Below are 19,772 nucleotides of genomic sequence, written 5' to 3'. Positions count from 1 at the left end.
ATTGCCAGTACTTATCGGGCCTGGAAAACAAAGAATGAGCCTAGAAGAAAGTCTAGCGTCGCTGAAATTTCCCACAGACCATTCCAGTGTCTATGTCCTGTCGAAGGCGCCGATCGACTCGGAGCAGACTGCTCTGATCGTTGCAGCGCAGAGTACTTTGACTGTCCGGCGTGCCCGTCCGTGACTGTCAGAGATCAAGCTTCGAAGGGCCACTGGGCGCGCATGAATTGATGAGACCTCCTTGCCCGACAATTTGAAGCCGGGATGGCCGTCAAACTAATCCTGCGTCCGACCCCTTCTTCAGCGGCGGTGATGCTGTTACGATAGTGCATAACAATGGCTTCCCAGACAGATACGCGCATGAGGAAGCCTGATGCTATCGTCGTGAGCTGACTGAGTGGCATTGCTGGCGCAAGGCTTCCCACACCGTACCGCACACGGGCGCTACAGACCCGATCGGTGACTCCTGGTGACTGTCGGTCACAAGTTGGTCACGGATGTGCACGATGGCAGGCCATACACGGCAAGACCGAGCTTGACCGAAGTGTGTGCATTTGTGGGTCCCACTGATGTGACCATTTGCGTGCAGGTCTTATCCCCAAAATATATATGGATATCTTGTTCCCGGAACATCGCGTGTCAGGTCTGGGCGCTCTCTTCCTTCTTGTGCGGTCACCCCGCTCCCGCGAACGTAGGTCCATGCTGCGCGGTCTGTGCACATCGAGGCAATTCAAACTCCGGATCAGGCTTCGTAGGTGCGCCCTTGTAATTGTCAAGGTCGCGGACCCACAAACATCTTCTCTATAAGACTCGGCTGTCGCCCACCCTCCCCTCAGTCTCTTCTTCTTCCCCGCTCTCCCGCGTCACTTCTCCCAGCTCCCACTTTGCAACATAATAGCCATGTCGTCCCAGCCTCCGCCCAGAGAAGCGCGAAGCGCGGCGCACGGAAACAGGTCAGTCCGCTAACGGTGGCGTAATGTGGCGCGACATGAAATGCGCATATATGCGCTCCCCCGCATTGAACGAAGCCCGAGAAACAGTTCGCGGCTTAGGATCATGTATCGCGACGCCTTCATCGCGTGCCGTCTCAAAACTCGCCACTCTCATGCTGACGCCACATCGATATCCACCACAGTTACCCGCAGGAAAGGCGTATGAACGACCGCAATCTCAATATGCTTGCAAGAAGCGCAACATTGGAGGATGTGCGACGCACTCAATTAGCATCGAATGCGGCGAGCAGCCTCAAAGAATGCCTAATGCCGAAACCAGCGTGCGCCCAACCAACGAGAGCGCCATCTCAATCAAGGTTCAGCTTCTATGTATGGTTTCAATGCGTGAATTGTATTCGGGCTTCTGACTGCGCTTCAGGTACCCGAGAAGCATGCCTTCGACAACACCCCCAAGCTCGTACGAGATAGCAAGGCACGCTGGTCCTCCCACGATCTTAGTTGCCCCTTCTCACAGCAATGCAGACATAAACCAGAGATACGCACGAATGCAGGCCCGCAGCGGACTGACCGCACGCAGGAACGGACCTCTCAGGGTCAAGTGCGATTGTCCGTTTATGAATCGCCACGCGCCACATACACATGGCCACGTTTCGACCCCTTATCAACGGCGGATAACCCAGTCATATATGTCGCCTACAAACGACCACTTGACACGCCGCACAGTGATGAGAGGCTGTCGACGTCCTCGAGCAGTGAGACAGAATTGTCGTGAGTTGTAACTGCGGATCTGGATGGAGTACCCACTCACCGACGCCGCAGAGAACCAGCGAGCCTCTATGCAGACGACCTCCGGGACAGGTACAGAAGGAAGCGCAGTTCTTCTATTGAGTCCGAGTACGACACTGGCTTCTCGTGAAGGACATCGGCACTAAAGGTTATCTTCCTAGATGTTCCTCAAACGGCCCTGTCAACGGTAACTTCAAGCAGCCCAGGTATGTCGCGAATGACAGCCAACGGTGCCCAGCGGCTGACAGACGTCAGGGCATCGTATATCCACCGTCAACAACACAGCCTTGCCTTCCCGCCACCGGGTGCTTCCTTGTCTCCGGCAGTGTTCAGCAACTCTGCTACAGCGCAGGACGGGCGCGACCTTCATACCAGTTTCCAGGGACTCGGGATCCGAGGTGAAGCCAGTGGCAAAAGCTCAGTAGCTGGCGCCAACAGGCACGCGGTGGAGACCAAAGACCACCCATCTCCGACTAGTACCACTAGTCGAGCTAAGCAAGGCGTCGCCCGCACAGTGCGTGGAAGGAGGCCAAGTCGCGCCCTGGAAAGTGACAACGAGTGGCTCCAATACACCAAGCCATTCAAGATGCAGGGCGCCAACTGGCTGAGATGCACCTGGGCGGACCGACTGCCGGATGGCAATCACGTCGAATGCACATATGTTCAGAAACGGCACCTTGTGAAGCGTCACATTTGTTCAAAGCATCTGGGCATCAGGTAAATAATACGATTAGAGCCGAAAGTCAAAGACTAACCATGTCTGCAGACCCTGGGATTGCCCGATGTGTGACAAGTCCTTTGCCCAATTGAGCAATTTGGAGACCCACATCAACACACAGTGAGCATTGCGTTCTGTCTGTCCTATCATCGCCGCTAACCGAGGTAACTCCCAGCACCGGCGATAGGCCACACGAATGCCCATTCTGTGAAGAGAGATTTAAGGATCCGGCCAGATGCTGCCGGCACAAGAAGGATGTACATGGGTACATTACCGCGCGCGAGAGGAAGATGTTGAAGGACCTGTATGGCACCTCAGACCCCGAGTTCACGGATTCGGAGGATGAAGGGACAGATCCAGAAGCGGCATTCCCTGGGCCAATGGGCACAGGGACTGCTGCGCCTCTGCATGGCCGGCGCACGTAGGATGTCCGGCTCGGACTAACTGTTATTCGGTTTCTCAACTGCTTTCGACCTTTTGCTTCCCCACATGCATTGTTGTCCCTCGCTGTCGTCGTCTGTATGCCACTGTTTCGCTTTCCTCGGTACTCATGTTGTTCTGGAGCTCGCATAATTAACGCGCCGTCGTATACCCTGTACATACTGTAAACCCCGCAATGATTGTAATCAGCTGAGAGACATACCACACAATGCAAGGAGGCCAATCCGGACGGGAATCACTACTTAGATGAGTTTCCGGACGTAACGATCGCGAGTCGGAGGTGGAGGCGCTGTGGAAGGCGGACTTGATCCGGATGCCGAATGGTTCGGCAGCCACCTTGCGTCACTCTGGAGGAGGCCATGGCCATGACCGACCGATGCCTCTTCAACAACCACAACTAGGCAGCCTCGCCATACAAGCACCCTCCCTTGCGCCCAAGACTGTCCATGTCTCGGCGTCGACATGTCACGACCTATCATTATTCAAAGGTCTGTATTTACTCGCTCTTCCAACTGCTTCTCACGACTAACGTCCTGGGCAGACCTACTGAAAGAGTACCGGAGACTTGACGACTCCATTACGATGCGTCTGAACCGCACGACCGCTCAGTTCCGTGACCGGAATAGGCTTGGTCTGGGAGACAAGGGTACAGTGGAGGACGAGGCGTGTATGCAATCTGGAAGGAACTTGTCGGTGAGTGGTCGCACCCATGCACTCGGCAATACCTTCCTCATCGTTTGGTTGCTTCGGACCGGATGAAGCCAACTGGACGCGACGAACAGAGATAGTGGGCTACTGTGTCGGCGTGGTCGATCAATCGATGGAGGGCAAGCGCATGGCGCTCGATGCGGAGACGAACGACCCCGCCGCCCAGCGTCGCATACAAGGCGCTCTGTACGCGGAAGAAGTGAAGGTAAGCTTCCATCATCTCATCGTCCATCAAAGCGGGTGGTGTCGATCGCATCCATCATGCAGCGCAATCAAGTCCACAACGAGTTGGTTGTTGAACAAATTGTGCGGAAACGGTCGTTGGATGGTGAGTAAACACAGTCTGCTCGTATGCATGCAAGCTTTGACAACACAATCCCTGGCAGCGTTTCGTTCTCGATGTAAATACTTCCAGCCATCAATGACAGACGCAGACGCGCGGCAGTGGTGGGATGCAGCGCATGCAGGACGATGAGACTTCGCGACCTACTACACGGAAGCAAATATTCAAGACTATTGGCTCTGTACACCATGGAATCGTCCACGTTCGAAGGAATTGGCAGTAAAAACACAGAGATGCACACTCCATGACAGTACAAGCGTCATTTATGCTACTCGTGCTACGAGGATACTGTTGCGTGCTTCCTATTAGCCGCCGTCTGACGGTCGGATCCATTCACTAGTGAGGTGTGGTCGCATGCTCAAGCGGCAATTCTGCCATTCCCTCCAGGGCATCCACCCGTTCAGTGTCGTGTCATGAAGAAAGACTTTCGCTTCTCGTTTCCGGTGCTCCAGCTGCGATGCATGCAACACCGTAGTAATTGTATTTACCGCTGAGCACTCGCAGCCTACGCTATACCCTCTTGAACGAAAGGCACTGAACGATTAACGTCGTCGAGCAACTACAGTGAAAGCACCAATGTCATCGAAGCTTAAACAGTCGAGGCACATGAACAGTATGTAATTCAGATTGCTGCCAGTGCCTGCACAGCTGTATGGCTGTAGATAAGATAAGATGAGATTCGGCAGCCGATGGCAGAATCGCGGAAGCTGGCGAACGCTCCACTTTACTTATGCGGGGCACTGGGCAGGTGCGAAGAGAACCATGGCGCAATATGTATGATGACTGGATGGACGCAATTGGACGTCTCCTTCACTCCTCCACGCCTTGTTCACGACCACCATGACCCTCCTGGCATTCATCTCCTTGACCCTGGCGCTCTTCGCCCGCAGCCTCGCGAGCCCGCCTCTCGTCGTCCAGGATGGGCAACACACGCCACTCCCGAGCGCAAGCACCGACACGAAGGTTCCCATAATATTGGGTGTGATGAGCCGCTGTCCCGACGCGGTCCTTTGCGAATCCGTGTTCGACCAAGTCTTGAAGAGGGTGGCAGACAAAGTCGACCTATCGTTGACGTTTGTTGGGCAGTACGCAGTCAATGCACGCGTATGTCCGGCACAAGTAACATATTCACAGCCCAATACTCCGAGCCAGACTTGGAGTGTCATGCAAGCACGGCCCCACAGAGTGTGCCGGAACGTACACGAGCTGTGTGCGATGAAATACTCGGATCCGTCGCAGTTCTGGGAGTTCATACAGTGTCAAAACTACCAGGGCATTGACAAGATCGGCCAGCCGAGACCGCTCTGAAGTGCGCCAACTCTGCTCAGATCGACTGGGTCAACAGCGGTGTGGGAGATGCGCGGGTCTTGATGGCAGCGGGAAAGCACCGGAAGGCGTTTTGCTTCTGCAAGACAGTGTGAAAGCCACTGAGGAGCTGGGCATCCAGTGAGCCATTCGACTTTCCCTCACGGGTTGTCCTGATGAATGCAAATCACAGAAAAAGCTGCACCATTCTCATCAATGGAAAGCAAGTCTGCATCCATGACGGCACGTGGAAGCAGTGCGAGGTAAGAGAGTTGCACTGAACGTGTCCAACCCTATGATTGACGGGCTGCCGCAGAACGGTCACAATGTGCACGACTTCGTACGGCAGATCAACCACGAGTACAACAGGCTCAACGGGGATAGCAATGTCGACGAGTACGAGTTTTGAAGAAGCCGCTCTGGACCTGCATGAGTGTGACGATGGATCCACATGTATTCTTCTACAGTTCAATGACCGAGAATCAGCTCGTATATGATGATAATGAGGTTCACCCCGATCAAGGGTACTGGTTGTCATCGACGTGAGTCTCAAACATATGCATATATTTGTTACGATACACGTACTTCGCATCAAGGTCCGTACTGCGCTAATGAGATTTATGAGACGTGCTTTCATCCCGACATCCTGCTGGGCTGCATAGCCTGCCTGGTCGTATGCCGCGTAGGATTGTGAGAAGCCGGCTGTTACAGTTGGTGGTGGTACGGATGACCAGCCAACTGGAAAGTAGCGATTAGCGGTATGGGACAGCACAGACAGAGAGAACGCACTGCGTGCGAGGAAGCGGTCCTCGCTGAGAACCGCCATGGCATTGATGAGAAGGATGACCACATAAAGGATCGTTCCCAACGTCAGCGCCATCCCGGGTGGGTAAGATGCAAGGTCGAGGACGGACGGCAGCTAGAATACAGAGGGTCCTCAGGGAGGTCGTGGCGCGCGGTTAAGTAGCGAGACCACGACTGCAGACGCGAGCGCGCCGTGGGAAATGCCGCTCAGCGCGAATTCTCGCTGAGCGCCAACGCTGCTCACCGACATTTGCCTTGGCCAGTGCTTGGCCAGTGCTCGCTGCTGTCCCGGGCACCCTCGTCACTCATCATGCAGACCGCTAGGCCTGCGCTGCGACATGGTGCGTTTCTTGAGTAATCTGACGAAGATTACACTGTTAATGGACAGACAGTGAATGCCAGGTCGGCTGTCTTCACGGCGGCGCACCCGCATTCCGTCGCTTCGACCTCACAGGTGCTTCAGAGGGATGCTCGTCGATAGTAAGTCCCCTATGCAGATTGCGCATGCATCGCAGTTGTACTCAATGCGGGTGTAGCGCATCGAAAGGGTCATTCGGCTGGATACGGGATACTCTCGGCATGTCAGTCCGCGAGAAGAACACAGAGGAGGAGCTAGCTGCGAGTCGGAAAGAACAAGCTGAGAAAGGACAACTCAGTCTCTTCGAGTCACTACCAGTGGAGGCTACTGTTCAGCCAATGGATGCGAAGAAGTATTCTGAGGTCCGTCTGTGCTTCCGGTCGCCTAACTCTGGATCATGAAGCATGTCACTCGCAGCACAAATCCTCGACCTCCAACTTCAAGATCTCTTACAGGAAGCTCAACATGCTGGGGCGTCAGATATCGGGAAAGCCCATAGACATGGCCATCTTGCAGATGCAGTTCAGCGAGAAACGTGCGAGTACTCGTATTAAGAGCATGCTGGTAGGAGCAAAGAATCATGCCACGAAGTTGAAGGGTCTGGACGAGAAGAAACTGATTGTTGGTACGTGTCATGCTGATCCTTGACGGCTTCAAGGCCTGACATTTTACCTCGACAGCCCAAGCATGGGTGACTAAAGGGCCCAAGCAACTGAAACGTATAGAGCCGAAAGGTCGCGCGAGGACTGGTGTTCGATGCCACCCTGACTCCAAGTTGACTGTCCTCCTCCAAGAGGGTAAGACCAAGATGGAGCTTCTGAGAGTGGATAGGGAGAGGAAGTTGAAGAGGATCGTATCCGCAGGATTGAAGAGGGAGGACGTTCCAATCCGGAACCCTGGTCCCGCTTGGGCATGGTAGTCGACGTTGTCTGGTTCACAATTTAGACCCTTACGATGCTATTATGTTCGTTCAATACTCTTAGTCGATAATTCGTGTGTTCAATGCGTTTGTGGCATGGAGATATTGAGCTGCGGTGTTCAGCCAAGTACGCGCGCATGGATTGCTAAAAATAGACTCAAAGTGACCACGTCTACAGCTGCGCGTCTTCCCCGCGCTCAGGACCACAAACCACCATGGTCCTCCACTGGCGACGTCGAATCCCCCTTCTGCTCCTGAGCCTGCTATGTCCGTCATTCTCTTCAGCCCACTCCTTTGAAAACACGGCCATTGTGCGGACCATCGACCTGGGCGGATCGCTTGTGCACGTCACTACCACGTACGCGGTGAGAGCGCTGGAGGATGGTGCGGCTGTCTACACCTTGGCTCTGGCAGGACGCGAGCATGAGCGTACGAGCTGGCTGGAGGCTAAGATTAAGGGAGAGCAGAGTATTCTGCCCATGGAGAGTGGGGGCTTCGATGCCGAAAGGTGCGCCCTCATACGCCCGCTAAGCCAGTGACGACGGTTGACCGACTCTCGTTTCAGTGGCGTGTACCTCTACTCCGTAGAGCTCCCAAAAGCCCTCAAGACGAATGGGACAGCAAATCTCGTAGTGGAAACTATCGAGACCCACGCGACGTACCCTTGGCCAGAGGAGGCGGCCCAGAAGGATGGTCAGGCTCTCAAGTACGAGTCGGACCTCTTCGTTGCGAGCCCATACAAAACGTCCGTAGAGCGGATCAAGGTCAAGTGCGTATCTTTGCCCCGTCCTCCCATCTCGTGATAGTGACCGTCCGGCAGGTCGCCGTCGCCCAATGTCATCTCGTACTCTACCCCAGAAGGTCTAGACGAGTTCACAATGGACGTGCCTGTCACGAAGTCAGGCGCGACGATCACCTACGGACCGTTTAGTAGCGTCCCTGTCACCGCTGACGCAGACTTCCTCAAGTCAAAGCAGAAGAAAGTTGCTGTGCACTACGACTACGACCACCCGGTTCTCGAGGTCACCAAGCTCAAACGGTCTGCTGAGATCAGCCACTGGGGCGCCAACTTGAACATTGAGGACAATATCAACCTGCACAATGCAGGACCGAAGTATGTGGCCAGCAATCTACTCATGGGAGCTGCTCACCTACCGTTCTCGTAGGCTGAAGGGCCATTTCTCGCGCCTCGAGCACCAGGCCTCAAACTTCTTCGGTCGCTTACCGCCGCATATCCTCCCATCGGTGTCGCTTCATCTGCCGCCCAACATCCGTTCGCCGTACTATTATGACCTCATCGGCAATGTCTCTACGTCTCGTCTGCGTGTGGGGAATCTGCCTGCTCAGCCATTCAGTCTCCTGGAGATGCGTCCGCGCTACCCGCTTTTGGGCGGCTGGAATTACAGCTTCACGCTGGGCTGGGACTCGCCGCTCGCTGACTATGCCGGTTATGACAAGAGCACAGGGAATTACATGATTGGGGTGCCGTTGATGACACTCATTCCTGGCGCCGTCGTCGACGAAGCGGAGATTCAGATCATATTGCCTGAGGGTGCCACGTACGTAGTTGTCTTGCTATCTTTGGCTGCGTATGACTGATCGATATCGTTCCTTGCGCAGTGATGTCGACTTCTTCCCTCCGTTCCCTCCTATCCAGAGTTACGTCAAAACACACATTGCGTACTCGACACCGTGGGCCGGCCAGCAATCGTCTTGGAGTACAAGGACCTCACAACTAGGCACGCCGGCACCATCTATGTGAGTGTTCACTAGCGAGGTAGTCCGGGATGGACGTGTGCTGAATGGGTTCACAGGTTACGTACAAGGTCCCGCTCTCTGCGCACTTGAAGAAGCCACTGGCGGTCGCCACCGCATTCATGACTCTCTTTGTGCTGGGCTTCGCGGCGAAGCGTATGGACGTCCGTATCCAGAAGAAATAGTGTACAGCTCTAGGCTTATCCGGCGCCGCAACTCCCTAATTTATACGTCAATGTTGCTTAAAAGGCCCTTCTTCGCGAACTCGTGTCTAAACATGTTGAGTTTATCATACAACATGCTCGTCGCAACGGTCGAGGGCAAGTAGAACTCTACGTCGTGAATAACGCATCATCGCGCGCGCCACGTGATGAGGTAAATGCAGGCAAACAACACGCTTGTGGCCCTGGTTCGTGGGCCCCTCGGGCATTCATACTACTACTAACACTTGCTCTTCACTCTGTTCCCCCCTCTCAAATATCGCTTCATCTGGCATGCTGGGTATCTGAACAACCAATCTGCAGTGATTTTTGGTGTATATAGTCTCCCCTCTACGGCCCGATGGACAAGTTTTATCAGTAACGAAGCCGGCAGCGAACCGTGAACGCAATGAAGACAAGAACAAGAATACAGAACGTGCCAATCTTCGCTACAATCCCTATGGTGTGAAGAAGGCGACGAGCGACGCTTTGATATTGGAAAGAGAAGAAGAAGACCGAGAAGTGAGCTGGTATCAGTTCTCAATGCGTTCGTCGAATGAACCCGCTCGTTTCGAACAGGATACTTGCCCCTCTGTTCAAGGACGGGGCAACGCCATCTTCGTCCGCATTGACCAAGCACTTGCTCCACACGCTTCCGGAGAAGTCGAACCCTATCACACATTCCGACATCTATCATCGGACAGGTCAGCATACCTTGAGCTTTAAAATGAAAATAAACGGCTGCTCATAAGATGTCCATCCAGATCATATTGTGTCTGCCGCTACGGGGCACCAGCGCTCAGATGGCCGCGGCCAACTGAATAGGAGCTATGTGGCCTCGCGGTCGGAGAAACTCAGGCAACAACTACCAGAGCGACTTGAAGGCCCCGAGGGTAATATCCTCCAGGGTGTCAGGGTTTATATCAACGGCTATCTCGAAGACACGACAGACATTGAGATGAAGCGAATTGTGACTCTGGCCGGAGGTCAAATGCTGTAAGTAACCGTATTTTACTTCTCGGCGTAACGAACAATGATGTTCTACCTCCTGTAGTCAGACCGCTTCCGGTGCGACACATGTCTTAACGTCGCAGCAGCTCAGCGGATCCAAGACGCAGAAGCTGCTGACTAGGCGCTCAAAGATCAAAGCCCATGTTGTTAGGCCTGAATGGGTGACGGATAGCATCGAGGCAGGGAAACGGCTACAGGAGCGGGATTACGCCGTGGTTATGGACACGTCCTCCCGAAGTGTAGCGAATATGTTCCGCGTCGACAACGGACAAGGACAGCCGAGCTGATTTATTGTGTATTTATGATGACGGCGACAGATGGTCACGACGCTTCTCCATCCGCATACCCACTTGTAGCCTTATTCAAGGACTCTTCATATTTTCAATACGGTTGGCTCCAGCTTTATGTTCTCGCCGACTCGCAATGACTGCAATGCTATACTGCCTTTTCAATAAGATGAATAGAGAGCCAAATGACAAAACACATATTGCAGTAAAGGGTCGACAGAGCATACATCGACGCATACACTGATCTCTGTGCTAACGCACGACGTCATTCACTAGCCTGCCAGACAGCGGATGCGCAGTCAGTCACGGTGTTTCAGATGGCATCGAGCCTTCTCATTTCCGTTACTCCAATGCTCCACGGCATTCCCATATCTTTGTCACCTTCAGTCCCGCGCGTGTCGCCACTGCCTCTAGCATCTCCGGAGTGCGCTCCATGGCATTATGTATCGCCATCATGGCCAAGTCATGCGTATTTCGAATTGATGGGCGCTGCCATAGTTCGGCAAAGGGGAGAGGGCGCGGATTTTAGATGGTTTGACCCACCGTAGGATGGATGACATGGTCTGCCACCAAGACAACCGAGTCCGGTTTCATTGCTTCGCGTAGATGCGTCAAGATCACGACGCATTCATCGTCGGGCCAATCATGGCTGCAAAGAACCAGATATAAGCTGTGTCACAGAGGATCATGAGAAGACAACTCACAGAACGTAGCGCAAGAAGTACACTTCAGCATTTTGGAGGGGCTGTTCAGCGAAGAAGTCGTGTGCCATGAGCCGTACGCGACCAGACTGCACGGCATCGGGATACTCGTGCATCCACCTTGCCGGATAGTTTCCGGTCTGTCTTGGACTACGAATCGCAGATCCGAGAACCTCCTCGATAGATCGAGGCATGTGCCGCCTATTCATTAACTCTTCTCAGGACAAGAATAGGTTTTGCATGTAACAACTTACCTATTCCTCCACCTACATCGACAATGGTGCTGGATCCAAGGGAATCCCATGGATAGTCTGTTGAGTGGTTGCCATTTCGTTTCGACAAGGGAAGGTGGGCACATCATGGCAAGTCAACGTACCTGCATACATAGCCGTAGCAGATGCACGACCAACCCCGACCATGGCATGCGTCCAGATATCAAGTTGCGGTCTGGGACCAACTGTACCATCGGGGCGCTCGACAATTTGTTCCAAGTATTCATATGTTAAGAGATCACTTCCAGTTGCTTCCTGCCAAGCAGATTCCCGTGGATTATTGGAATGTGTCTTCGCAGGATCAAAGAGCAATGTGAACAATTTATCAGTGGCGCTGTAGACTTCCATGGCACTGAGCAAGACATCAGTGAGCACAGTAATATGAGATTAAAGGAGAACATACTGTAGCAACAGCCAGCAACGTAAATATTCATCGCCAATCAGAACACGGCTAGTGGGACTATTTGCGAAGTAATATGGTTTGATTTCGCGGAAGATATGGATGGTGCAAAGGGCTCTCAAGACGCGAGCTGACAACCACATTATGCACTACCTCCCTGGGGATAAGGAGAGACTGACTCAATTTCTGCGCGTCCACACCTTCTTGCTCTGCTATGGCATCAACCAGTAGACCTTCGTTCTCGTCAATATCTGCCAGAACGTCCGCGATTTTGGCTTCGGCCGCAATGTGCAGGGCTCTAGAGAGGAAGAACGAGTTCGCAACCTCGGTGAGGCGGGTTGTTGGTTGCTGGGTGATGTCCATGAACATCCCACAAGCTCCCGATATAATACGTCTGGCTTCGAACATGGCTGACGACGGAAGTTCCGAGCGTCCCGTAGGTGTTTGTTCCTCTGCTTCCCATTCCTCGATGACCACTTCTGAGGCATCACTGAGCATGCGCATTAGTGTGCGGAGAGTCCTTGCTCTGTCCGCAGCCGCCATTATGGCAGCTACCTAGTTGAATGTAGATGACTAGGAGTGGACAGTGCACGGTCGTGAGCGCTGGAATCATTGAATCATGATTGTACCGACCAAGTTGACGAGGTTCGCCTTGTCGACCTGTCTTGTATCGAGCACAGGGTGTCTCTCGTGGAGCTTACGCCGGTATAAATAGTTCCTATGTCCTCACGCGGTGGCCCAATGGCGCCCCTAGCGGACTGATATTTTCTGCGATAAGGCACAACTTCTCAGCGCTGCCCAGAGCTCATCACGCCAGGGGCTTCGATAGGCACAGCGCTCCGAAACAAATGCCACCGCTCTGACTACATGGGCATGGAAGCAGCAGTCTGAGAGTGTGGTTTTCTCCAGCTGCGGGGTACGATTAGCAACCTGCGTCTTTTCGGTGGCGCTGAGACGAGCGTACCACAGCATGAAAGCTTCGGAGAATTATGCGAAGGCAACACGATCCATTGGTTATCGCGGAAGCCCGAGTGCAATTGACGACACTGAGGGCATCGTGGACTTCTTGTTTTCCTGATTTCCCAGCGGCGGAAGCCTGGACATCTCAACGAAGACCGGAGTAATATTGCCGCTCAGGCTTGGTCATTCCGGCCCTTCTGTGGACTTCGCATACTTGACATCGTGATGTGCGACCTAGACGAAATCAACGATTCCGGCGGATGAACTGTTGTCAGACTGGTCCGCCTGTTGATCAGTGTACGGTGAGCCACATACACTGGCAGTACATGCCTTGTGTATACGTGTTGAAATGGTGGCGTCCTGTTAGTGTCTTTCACAAGAACAATTTCGATTACAGAGACACAAGCCATGACCCGCTGCAAACATCGATTTTGCCATTGAAGTCTGCCGCTTGAATCGTAGACTCACCTTATACGCAGGCCCTTTGAACTGCGGCCTAGGCCAGTGTTCCCCGCCATACACTGCTGATCAGCCTCGGTTACGAAAAATGTACCTCGCATTCCGAACTTGTCGAATACGGTAGTAATTGACGTACCGCGGTACTGCTCACGGTGGCGGTGCGGATGATGCCAGTGTCCGTTCATTTACGAGGGCAGGCCGCTTACGTAAACATTTGTGCGGCCGTGTACTCGGCGAGTGGCGTCAGTGCTTGCTCCAACCAGCCAACCGGTCTTGCATTCCTCGGGTCTCCTCTGAATCGTTACGCTATCTCTCACCCTAGTCCTCGATACCACTTCACTCTCTACCGCAGCTACTCATACGGCATATCAACTGCATGCATTTGCCATTTACCCCTAATCATGTCTACCTCGTCTCAGCTTGCTATCCGCCTTCTGCTGCTCTCCTCACATCTGGCCCGGACTATCTCCCGAATTCACAGGAACTATCCAGACTAACTTACTACGCATCTAATCGCTCCGGGAAAATAACGAAACTCGCTAGCGAACTTGAAAAGCGAGTGAAGACGGATTGTCGGAAGGCTCAGGCGGGAAACACTCGATCACGCGCGTAGGCTTTACTCTACATAAGTCGTTTCGCGGTACTCCATGTTGAAATCTGTTCAGGTCCCTCCTCATCACCCTCTACATATTCAAGGCACTTTCCGCAGAATGTCGTCGCGACATTGCGCTTCTAACCAACTCACTCCTGTCCGCCGTCAATGCGACTCTTTCCACACTGCTGTCGGATCTAGAAGTAGCAGCAAGAGCAGCGACAGTGGTACGTGTGGATATATTCGGTCCACATTGTGCACTCATGAACGTGTTCCGCAGTTCACAGCATGGGCAACTTACACCGACGGCCATCTCATTGGCGTAGACAGAGATGTCACACAAAATTACATGTCTTGCCTCCAACACTTCTCCAGCATGGGACAGCAGAAGTTGGACGACCGTGAGACCAGAAACCGGTATGTCTAATACCCTACTTCAAATGTGCCCAGCCAACTTGTTGCCAGTACGCGGCTTGTGGGCTTAGCAGCTCTCATTGCTGCTGTCCATTCCGAGGCTCTATATCACACGTCCACCCACTTCAAACTTCAAGTGTCCACCGTCACTCCTGCCCTTCTTATTCCCCTCCTTGATGTTGACGTGGAAACGCTGAACCAGGAGTTCGTATCTTTTTTGGTTTGCATATGTTTTGCTCTAAGCCTCGCTTCGTAGAGCGTGCTCCATCAAAGAACAACCAAAATTCGCTTTCATGGACGACTTCAGGACCAGACCAGCATTGGAAAGACGAGCAGCATCCATTCACGTGCATGTCGACGGGGACAAGGGGCCTTCGTCTGGGGACGTCGTGAACGCATCTCTGCATGCCATATCCTCGTTGTTCGGACATTCTACCGGCATGCAGGCTGCAGTCATCATGTCTGCCGTCCTTGATCATTTCGACGACTCAGGAGGTTGGAGCAAGATCGAATATTGCAGATGGATAGCTGCGAAGGCCGCCGAGTGGACGCAATATCAGTACCGTTATGCTGTCCCAACCAGGCTCGTGGAATGTCTGGTAGAAGGTCAGGATGCGTCGGAACCAACGGTGCGGCATAGCACCCTTGCTGCAATGGTGACGACTGTCTTCACCTCGCCAACTCCGCTGGTCAACCTGTCAACATCTGACATGATATCGAATCTCATCTCTCTCGTATTCCGGAGGATCTCCATCAACTTGACTGATGGGTTGCTCCCCACACTCGTCGAATGCATCGCATCCTTGGGCACACATGTCTACTACGCTGATCAAATTCAGGACCTTGCTGGAGAGCTCATCAGCCGTATAGTCATGGTCGAGTCGAACGGTTTGCCTGCTGCCATGAAAGCAGATGGCGAGAGGAGCCGATCGCAGGCGCTACGATGTCTACTCGCGAGTTTGTTAGGTCTTATGCACGCTGCAGACTTGCACGAGAGTGCACGAGAAGACGCTACTGGTTCACCCACGGAAGTTCATGTCGCAGGAACAAGCCCCAACCTCCCTTCGACTAGCAAACCTGACCCGCGTGATGTACACATCCGTCCCTCCCGACGCACAAAGATTGCTCCGGAAGTCTGGCACGATACCCTCATCCTCCTTTGCGACCGTGACTACGCCGTGCGGGCAGATTATGCGGTTGCTCTCATTCTATTTACGCTCGGAGACGCCAAAACTGGGCGATCATACGGATGCAGAGGGCTCGAAACGTCGCAGGTCTCTCGCAGAAGGCCCAACGGACCAGGCGCACACCACGACAGCCATCGTCCACGGAGATGCACGACACGACTTCTCAATGCTCTGCACGCCTATATTACGTTCTTGCACCGCATCCAATATCGATCTGCACTCGTACGCAGCCTGCAGTCCCGAGCACCCCACCACCTCATCTGGTACCCCACGGGAAGGCTCCGCGAACGCTGACCCGATCAATCCATGATCAGATGAGTCGACGCTCTATGGTCTTGTCCCCGCGCGTCCGCAAGACGTCGTTCATCGTGCGGGCGATGGCAAGCGTCCCAAAAAAGCTCTCACACTCAGCACCTCCTGCGGCACACTTTCGGATTACGGCAACTTGCTCGCTGTGTTGGCAGCCGTTCACGAGTGCCTTCCTATACGAGGCCTGTTCACGGGGGTGCCAATGCTTTTAGCTCTGACCACCGCAATACGCGAGGGATCTCAGACGCGGCCGCCGCGTCGTTTTCACCAGTACTACAACAGTTGGTTGCCCGCACATGGTCGGTGATCGGAAGAGTGTGGAAGTGTCCTGAGGTCGTCCAAAGAGCTGAAGAGGTCGGTCATTCTTAATCATGTGGTCCAGACATGCGCTAAGATGGCCTTGCAGGCCGTGTCTGACTTACCTCCCTCCGCTCTGCTTCCTTCAATACACGAAGTACTCCCAGGCACTCTGCCCCCTCCGCAGCAGCCCGTACCGTTCCCCGGCCAAGAGCCAATGGCTGATTTGCCTGACCTTGACTCGGAAGCCATGTGGAGATCTATCGCCAACAGTCAAGTCGTGGCCGAGACCACTGGACTTGACAGCGAGGGACTAGGACGTCGTCTAGCAGCAGCATGGTCTGCAGAAAGCGCTTTCACAGAGTGTGAGTCTGTCCCAATGCTCGAGTGGGAGTGACACAACAACCTGACTTAACTTCCCATTACAGCCGTTGAAGCTAACAGCGCCTATGATACCCTTGGTCGCGACGCTCTCTCGCCATTGATCAGAGTGGCACCGGCGTTGATGCACATTGAGAACATCTCCCTACAGAGTCTGACCAGATCGACTCGAGGAGTTGGCGTCAGTGACTTGCGAGACGCATTGGAGGGGCGTAGCAGTATCTCCAATCCCAACCTCTCCAACAGGGCACCGTCCATCTCGACTTGGACCATACGTCTTCCGTGGCACATCCCGAGACGCTTCTCAAGCTGACACCAACGAAATCGCGTGGACAACAGCGGAGCAGACTTGCCGGTCCCGGGGAGGTGCGCGACGTGCTGAACAAATTAGGCATTGGCAAGCAGAATGGTACCTCTCAACTCAAGTCGTCGTTCTCGACATTCCAAAAGCCCGAACAGCGGTAAGCCACCACCCAACTTGGAGCGTAAGTTGGTGTACTAATGTGCTGGCAGCGCTCCTCCTCTGACTCCTCCTTACAAGGCCTGATGTTTCGTCGAATGCAAGATCAGAGGACCTTGCCCCATTCTTCTTGCGTATCACTGTCCTTCTAGACACTACACTCAATTCTCATGGACGTCTCTTCGCATCATTGTAATATTCATCGCTGCATATCAATCCGATAGATTATCTCTGCTGAGTAGTCGACGTTATCCTCCGGCGTACTTCCTCCCCTCTTCCACGCCAGAAAGCCATCTCGCTCTGTGCTTTGGATGACTACTAGGGCGTGCGCCTCGCTGTGTAGTAACCATCAGAGTCGGCATGGAAGGACGGTGAATCCTGACGTACGCTGAGGTCCTGCAACAACATATCATAAAGCGCAATCTGCGCCGACGCCTTTGCAACTGGGTCTGAGATTTTATCCGTATGAGACGCAATGAGCTTTGACAATTCCAGGCGCAGGCGCATTAGGCTATAGACGGCGGTTAGAATGCAGGTCTGAAAGGAGAAACTGAGTATCTGACTTGGAGAATATCATGGTCTCCTCGGCTTGATCTGTTAGAGCTATGAAGGAGTTGAAGAGTACGACGTATCGCCGGCAGATCTGCGCCATCATGAGCATTTACATCATTCATATTCAGCCAAGTGACTCACGTTTGCCACGGCCAAGTCGGTGGTCACAGTTCCTCTGCGGAACAACGAAGAAGTCGTGCCTTCAGCCAGTCTCTTCACAGAATCGATGTGTTCCCCCATCGCCTTTTGGAAGACCGGCCACATCTGCAGCCGAATAGAGAAAATGAACGTCTCCAGAGGGCCACAATTTCGTTTCTGGAGTTCCGCCATCACGTCCTCGGTGAGTCGTATCATGATGAGCAACGGCACCACAGGCGGCGCCGGTTCTAACACGGAGCGCAAGAAAGTCTGGATTTGGTCAGCGGCGAGCACGATTGTAGTCCAACACTGACGAACCTGGCAGTATTCGAGGACAGGGTCCATGATTTGTTTCCACACCGCATTGAGTGCTGTCTGCTCTTCTTTGGGGTCCCTCGTGGTGCCATTGACTTCCGTTAAAGCTATGATGCTCCCGATGCTTGTAATACGCTGCCGAGGAGAGGCACCGTAATCCGAGCTAACAACTGAGTGCCCGTCCTCTGAGTTACCGTCCGTCGGAGACAGCAGCGATGTGGGGGAACGTATGGAACCGCTTGACTGCTTCTGGTGCATGGATCTACGCTGCTCCGTGGCGAAGAACGTTGTCACGAAGGCATACTCCGCGCTAGCATTGTCCATGAGAACGAGAAGCAAGGATCGTACGAGAGCTTCAATGGGTTCTTTCTAGAGAAGAGTTAGGTCTCCTTAGGCGACATGGTGATATAGTACCTACAAACGATTTGTCCTCTGCTATATGCGCGAGGACCACGCCAGGGCCGTTAATTCTCGAGCTTCCTAGCCTGTCGAAGTCGACCTCAGCCTCCTCTTTGACCTCCGCTGCCCCAGCAGTAATGAGGTCTGCTTTGTCGATCGTTCTAGCCTAACATGGGCATTAGCGCAGACATTATAGGAATACATGAATAAATACCTTGACGTATCCAAGACTACGAATGTAACGACGAAAGCCCGTCTCATAGTAGGTGCGGGCGGCGCCGACGTAAGCTCGCTGCACCTCGTTCGCAACGCTTGATGCCTGGCGCTGAAGGAAGACGAAGAGAGGCTTATACTTGAGGAAGATAGACATTTGCAAGACTTGCATATTCGTGGTCATGCTGCTGCGTATAGGCTGCAGTAGCGCAAGGAAGAATGTCCGCAACTTTGTCGCCGCCTGAACCCCGTGATGAGAGACGTGCACACAAGCTAGATGTTGAGCTTACGACTATCCGCATGCCTTCTGCCACTTCCGTGAGGTCCCGAGCGGCCTTGACTCTCGCTCTCACTTTCAGAGCATTCAATCTGCTTTCGAACTCGCCTATGGCTTCGTTCCATGGTTCGCCTACAGGTGTGTCGAGGATGATCGTCGCCAACTCAGGTGGTATACAAAGGTCCACAAGCAAGTTGGACAATGGCTTCTCAATTCTCTAGAGAGCAGCATAATGAACGTTCACGCCCGCAGTTCGAGAGGCCGATGCTCACTCTACGACTCTTCAGCCGATTGTCTATGTCTTTGCTTCTATCCTGCAGCGTGGATATCTGGCCTGACACAGCTGACAAGTCTTTCTGGAAGGTCGATAGGAAGTTCTCCAGGGAGTCCAGTAGGCTGACGCTCGACTGGTGATCAGAGCAAGCACGTAAGCTCCCAGTCGACTGACACGTCTGGCGACGTACATGAACCTGATTGTGCAAATCCACAAAGTCCTGAGCATGCGTACTGTCTTCTAGCAGTAAAGGAGATCAGAAGACCTGCTACGCAACGCAGTCCATGCTAGCAGCACTTACATCCGCTTTGGTCTCCAGGATGGCTGCGCGGTTCTTCAGGTAGTCCCGTCAAGAGAAGGGAAGAGCCTTAGGACCGTGAGCGGACGAAATATTGTTTGAAGATATAGATCTCCTCCTTACCATTGACATCCATGTCAGTCCTTTCGTGTGCCAGCGGCTAGTGTACAATACAGAGTTGTACTAGTAGTGAGTGTCCCGACTGGCTTGCAGTGCCAGCCTGAGTGCGCCCGGCGCGGTTTCTCACGTGGTGAATCTGAGATCCACGCTACGGTGCAAGACCACA

The 19,772-nt window shown here is 53.5% G+C and overlaps 10 protein-coding genes across 10 annotated transcripts; 7 read left to right on the top strand and 3 right to left on the bottom strand.

Annotated features, from left to right (window-relative positions):
• Positions 1 to 1,923: 1,923 nt before the first annotated feature.
• On the top strand, positions 1,924 to 3,167 carry B0H18DRAFT_966340 (uncharacterized protein; the record flags this gene model as incomplete). The annotated part of the gene is made up of 3 exons (XM_048043336.1): positions 1,924 to 2,456; positions 2,506 to 2,577; positions 2,633 to 3,167. Coding segments are annotated over exons 1-3 (825 nt in total), but the record flags the coding sequence as incomplete, so codon positions are not given.
• A 76-nt stretch (positions 3,168 to 3,243) lies between these two features.
• On the top strand, positions 3,244 to 4,506 carry B0H18DRAFT_966333 (caffeine-induced death protein 2-domain-containing protein). Its single transcript, XM_048043335.1, has 6 exons — positions 3,244 to 3,386; positions 3,440 to 3,595; positions 3,660 to 3,811; positions 3,874 to 3,934; positions 3,993 to 4,271; positions 4,337 to 4,506. Exons 1-5 carry the CDS (start codon positions 3,275 to 3,277, stop codon positions 4,079 to 4,081), a joined length of 570 nt encoding a protein of 189 aa, XP_047901091.1. The 5' UTR covers positions 3,244 to 3,274; the 3' UTR covers positions 4,082 to 4,271; positions 4,337 to 4,506.
• A 628-nt stretch (positions 4,507 to 5,134) lies between these two features.
• B0H18DRAFT_966329 (uncharacterized protein) lies at positions 5,135 to 5,781 on the top strand (the record flags this gene model as incomplete). The annotated part of the gene is made up of 3 exons (XM_048043334.1): positions 5,135 to 5,207; positions 5,243 to 5,296; positions 5,335 to 5,781. Coding segments are annotated over 3 exons (192 nt in total), but the record flags the coding sequence as incomplete, so codon positions are not given.
• Positions 5,723 to 6,134, bottom strand: B0H18DRAFT_866705 (Yos1-like protein; the record flags this gene model as incomplete). Its single annotated transcript, XM_048039800.1, has 3 exons — positions 5,723 to 5,781; positions 5,840 to 5,992; positions 6,044 to 6,134. The coding sequence occupies 3 exons, from the start codon at positions 6,132 to 6,134 to the stop codon at positions 5,723 to 5,725; spliced, it is 303 nt and encodes a 100-aa protein (XP_047901089.1).
• Positions 6,135 to 6,292: 158 nt separating this feature from the next.
• Positions 6,293 to 7,506, top strand: B0H18DRAFT_966321 (mitochondrial 50S ribosomal protein L22). Its single transcript, XM_048043333.1, has 5 exons — positions 6,293 to 6,399; positions 6,451 to 6,538; positions 6,595 to 6,778; positions 6,834 to 7,041; positions 7,097 to 7,506. The coding sequence occupies exons 1-5, from the start codon at positions 6,369 to 6,371 to the stop codon at positions 7,333 to 7,335; spliced, it is 750 nt and encodes a 249-aa protein (XP_047901088.1). The 5' UTR covers positions 6,293 to 6,368; the 3' UTR covers positions 7,336 to 7,506.
• A 20-nt stretch (positions 7,507 to 7,526) lies between these two features.
• Positions 7,527 to 9,384, top strand: B0H18DRAFT_966318 (oligosaccharyl transferase alpha subunit). Its single transcript, XM_048043332.1, has 6 exons — positions 7,527 to 7,843; positions 7,901 to 8,104; positions 8,156 to 8,449; positions 8,502 to 8,898; positions 8,995 to 9,093; positions 9,150 to 9,384. Exons 1-6 carry the CDS (start codon positions 7,551 to 7,553, stop codon positions 9,273 to 9,275), a joined length of 1,413 nt encoding a protein of 470 aa, XP_047901087.1. The 5' UTR covers positions 7,527 to 7,550; the 3' UTR covers positions 9,276 to 9,384.
• Positions 9,385 to 9,496: 112 nt separating this feature from the next.
• Positions 9,497 to 10,747, top strand: B0H18DRAFT_8595 (uncharacterized protein). Its single transcript, XM_048039689.1, has 3 exons — positions 9,497 to 9,994; positions 10,055 to 10,286; positions 10,345 to 10,747. Exons 1-3 carry the CDS (start codon positions 9,847 to 9,849, stop codon positions 10,586 to 10,588), a joined length of 624 nt encoding a protein of 207 aa, XP_047901086.1. The 5' UTR covers positions 9,497 to 9,846; the 3' UTR covers positions 10,589 to 10,747.
• Positions 10,748 to 10,930: 183 nt separating this feature from the next.
• B0H18DRAFT_949662 (S-adenosyl-L-methionine-dependent methyltransferase) lies at positions 10,931 to 12,504 on the bottom strand (the record flags this gene model as incomplete). The annotated part of the gene is made up of 7 exons (XM_048041914.1): positions 10,931 to 11,077; positions 11,132 to 11,237; positions 11,293 to 11,503; positions 11,544 to 11,600; positions 11,666 to 11,913; positions 11,965 to 12,091; positions 12,141 to 12,504. 7 exons carry the CDS (start codon positions 12,502 to 12,504, stop codon positions 10,931 to 10,933), a joined length of 1,260 nt encoding a protein of 419 aa, XP_047901085.1.
• A 1,135-nt stretch (positions 12,505 to 13,639) lies between these two features.
• Positions 13,640 to 17,245, top strand: B0H18DRAFT_966299 (uncharacterized protein). Its single transcript, XM_048043331.1, has 12 exons — positions 13,640 to 13,989; positions 14,046 to 14,199; positions 14,253 to 14,389; positions 14,438 to 14,590; positions 14,643 to 15,582; positions 15,611 to 15,709; positions 15,888 to 16,029; positions 16,127 to 16,236; positions 16,289 to 16,544; positions 16,608 to 16,741; positions 16,807 to 17,021; positions 17,074 to 17,245. Exons 1-12 carry the CDS (start codon positions 13,757 to 13,759, stop codon positions 17,105 to 17,107), a joined length of 2,607 nt encoding a protein of 868 aa, XP_047901084.1. The 5' UTR covers positions 13,640 to 13,756; the 3' UTR covers positions 17,108 to 17,245.
• On the bottom strand, positions 17,246 to 19,678 carry B0H18DRAFT_1091066 (Sac2 family-domain-containing protein; the record flags this gene model as incomplete). Its single annotated transcript, XM_048032280.1, has 12 exons — positions 19,610 to 19,678; positions 19,490 to 19,555; positions 19,379 to 19,425; positions 19,187 to 19,321; positions 18,928 to 19,131; positions 18,639 to 18,878; positions 18,444 to 18,590; positions 18,029 to 18,394; positions 17,714 to 17,980; positions 17,584 to 17,663; positions 17,408 to 17,531; positions 17,246 to 17,335 (listed from the first exon to the last, which is right to left on the bottom strand). The coding sequence occupies exons 1-12, from the start codon at positions 19,620 to 19,622 to the stop codon at positions 17,246 to 17,248; spliced, it is 1,779 nt and encodes a 592-aa protein (XP_047901083.1). The 5' UTR covers positions 19,623 to 19,678.
• Between the last annotated feature and the right edge of the window lie 94 nt (positions 19,679 to 19,772).

The sequence above is a fragment of the Fomitopsis serialis genome, assembly GCF_022376445.1.
Source record: "Fomitopsis serialis strain Sig1Antser10 chromosome Unknown B0H18scaffold_1, whole genome shotgun sequence".
In the NCBI taxonomy this organism is placed as follows: domain Eukaryota; kingdom Fungi; phylum Basidiomycota; class Agaricomycetes; order Polyporales; family Fomitopsidaceae; genus Fomitopsis; species Fomitopsis serialis.
Note: the sequence above shows the minus strand (reverse complement) of the source record. Positions and strands in the feature narration are given on the sequence as shown.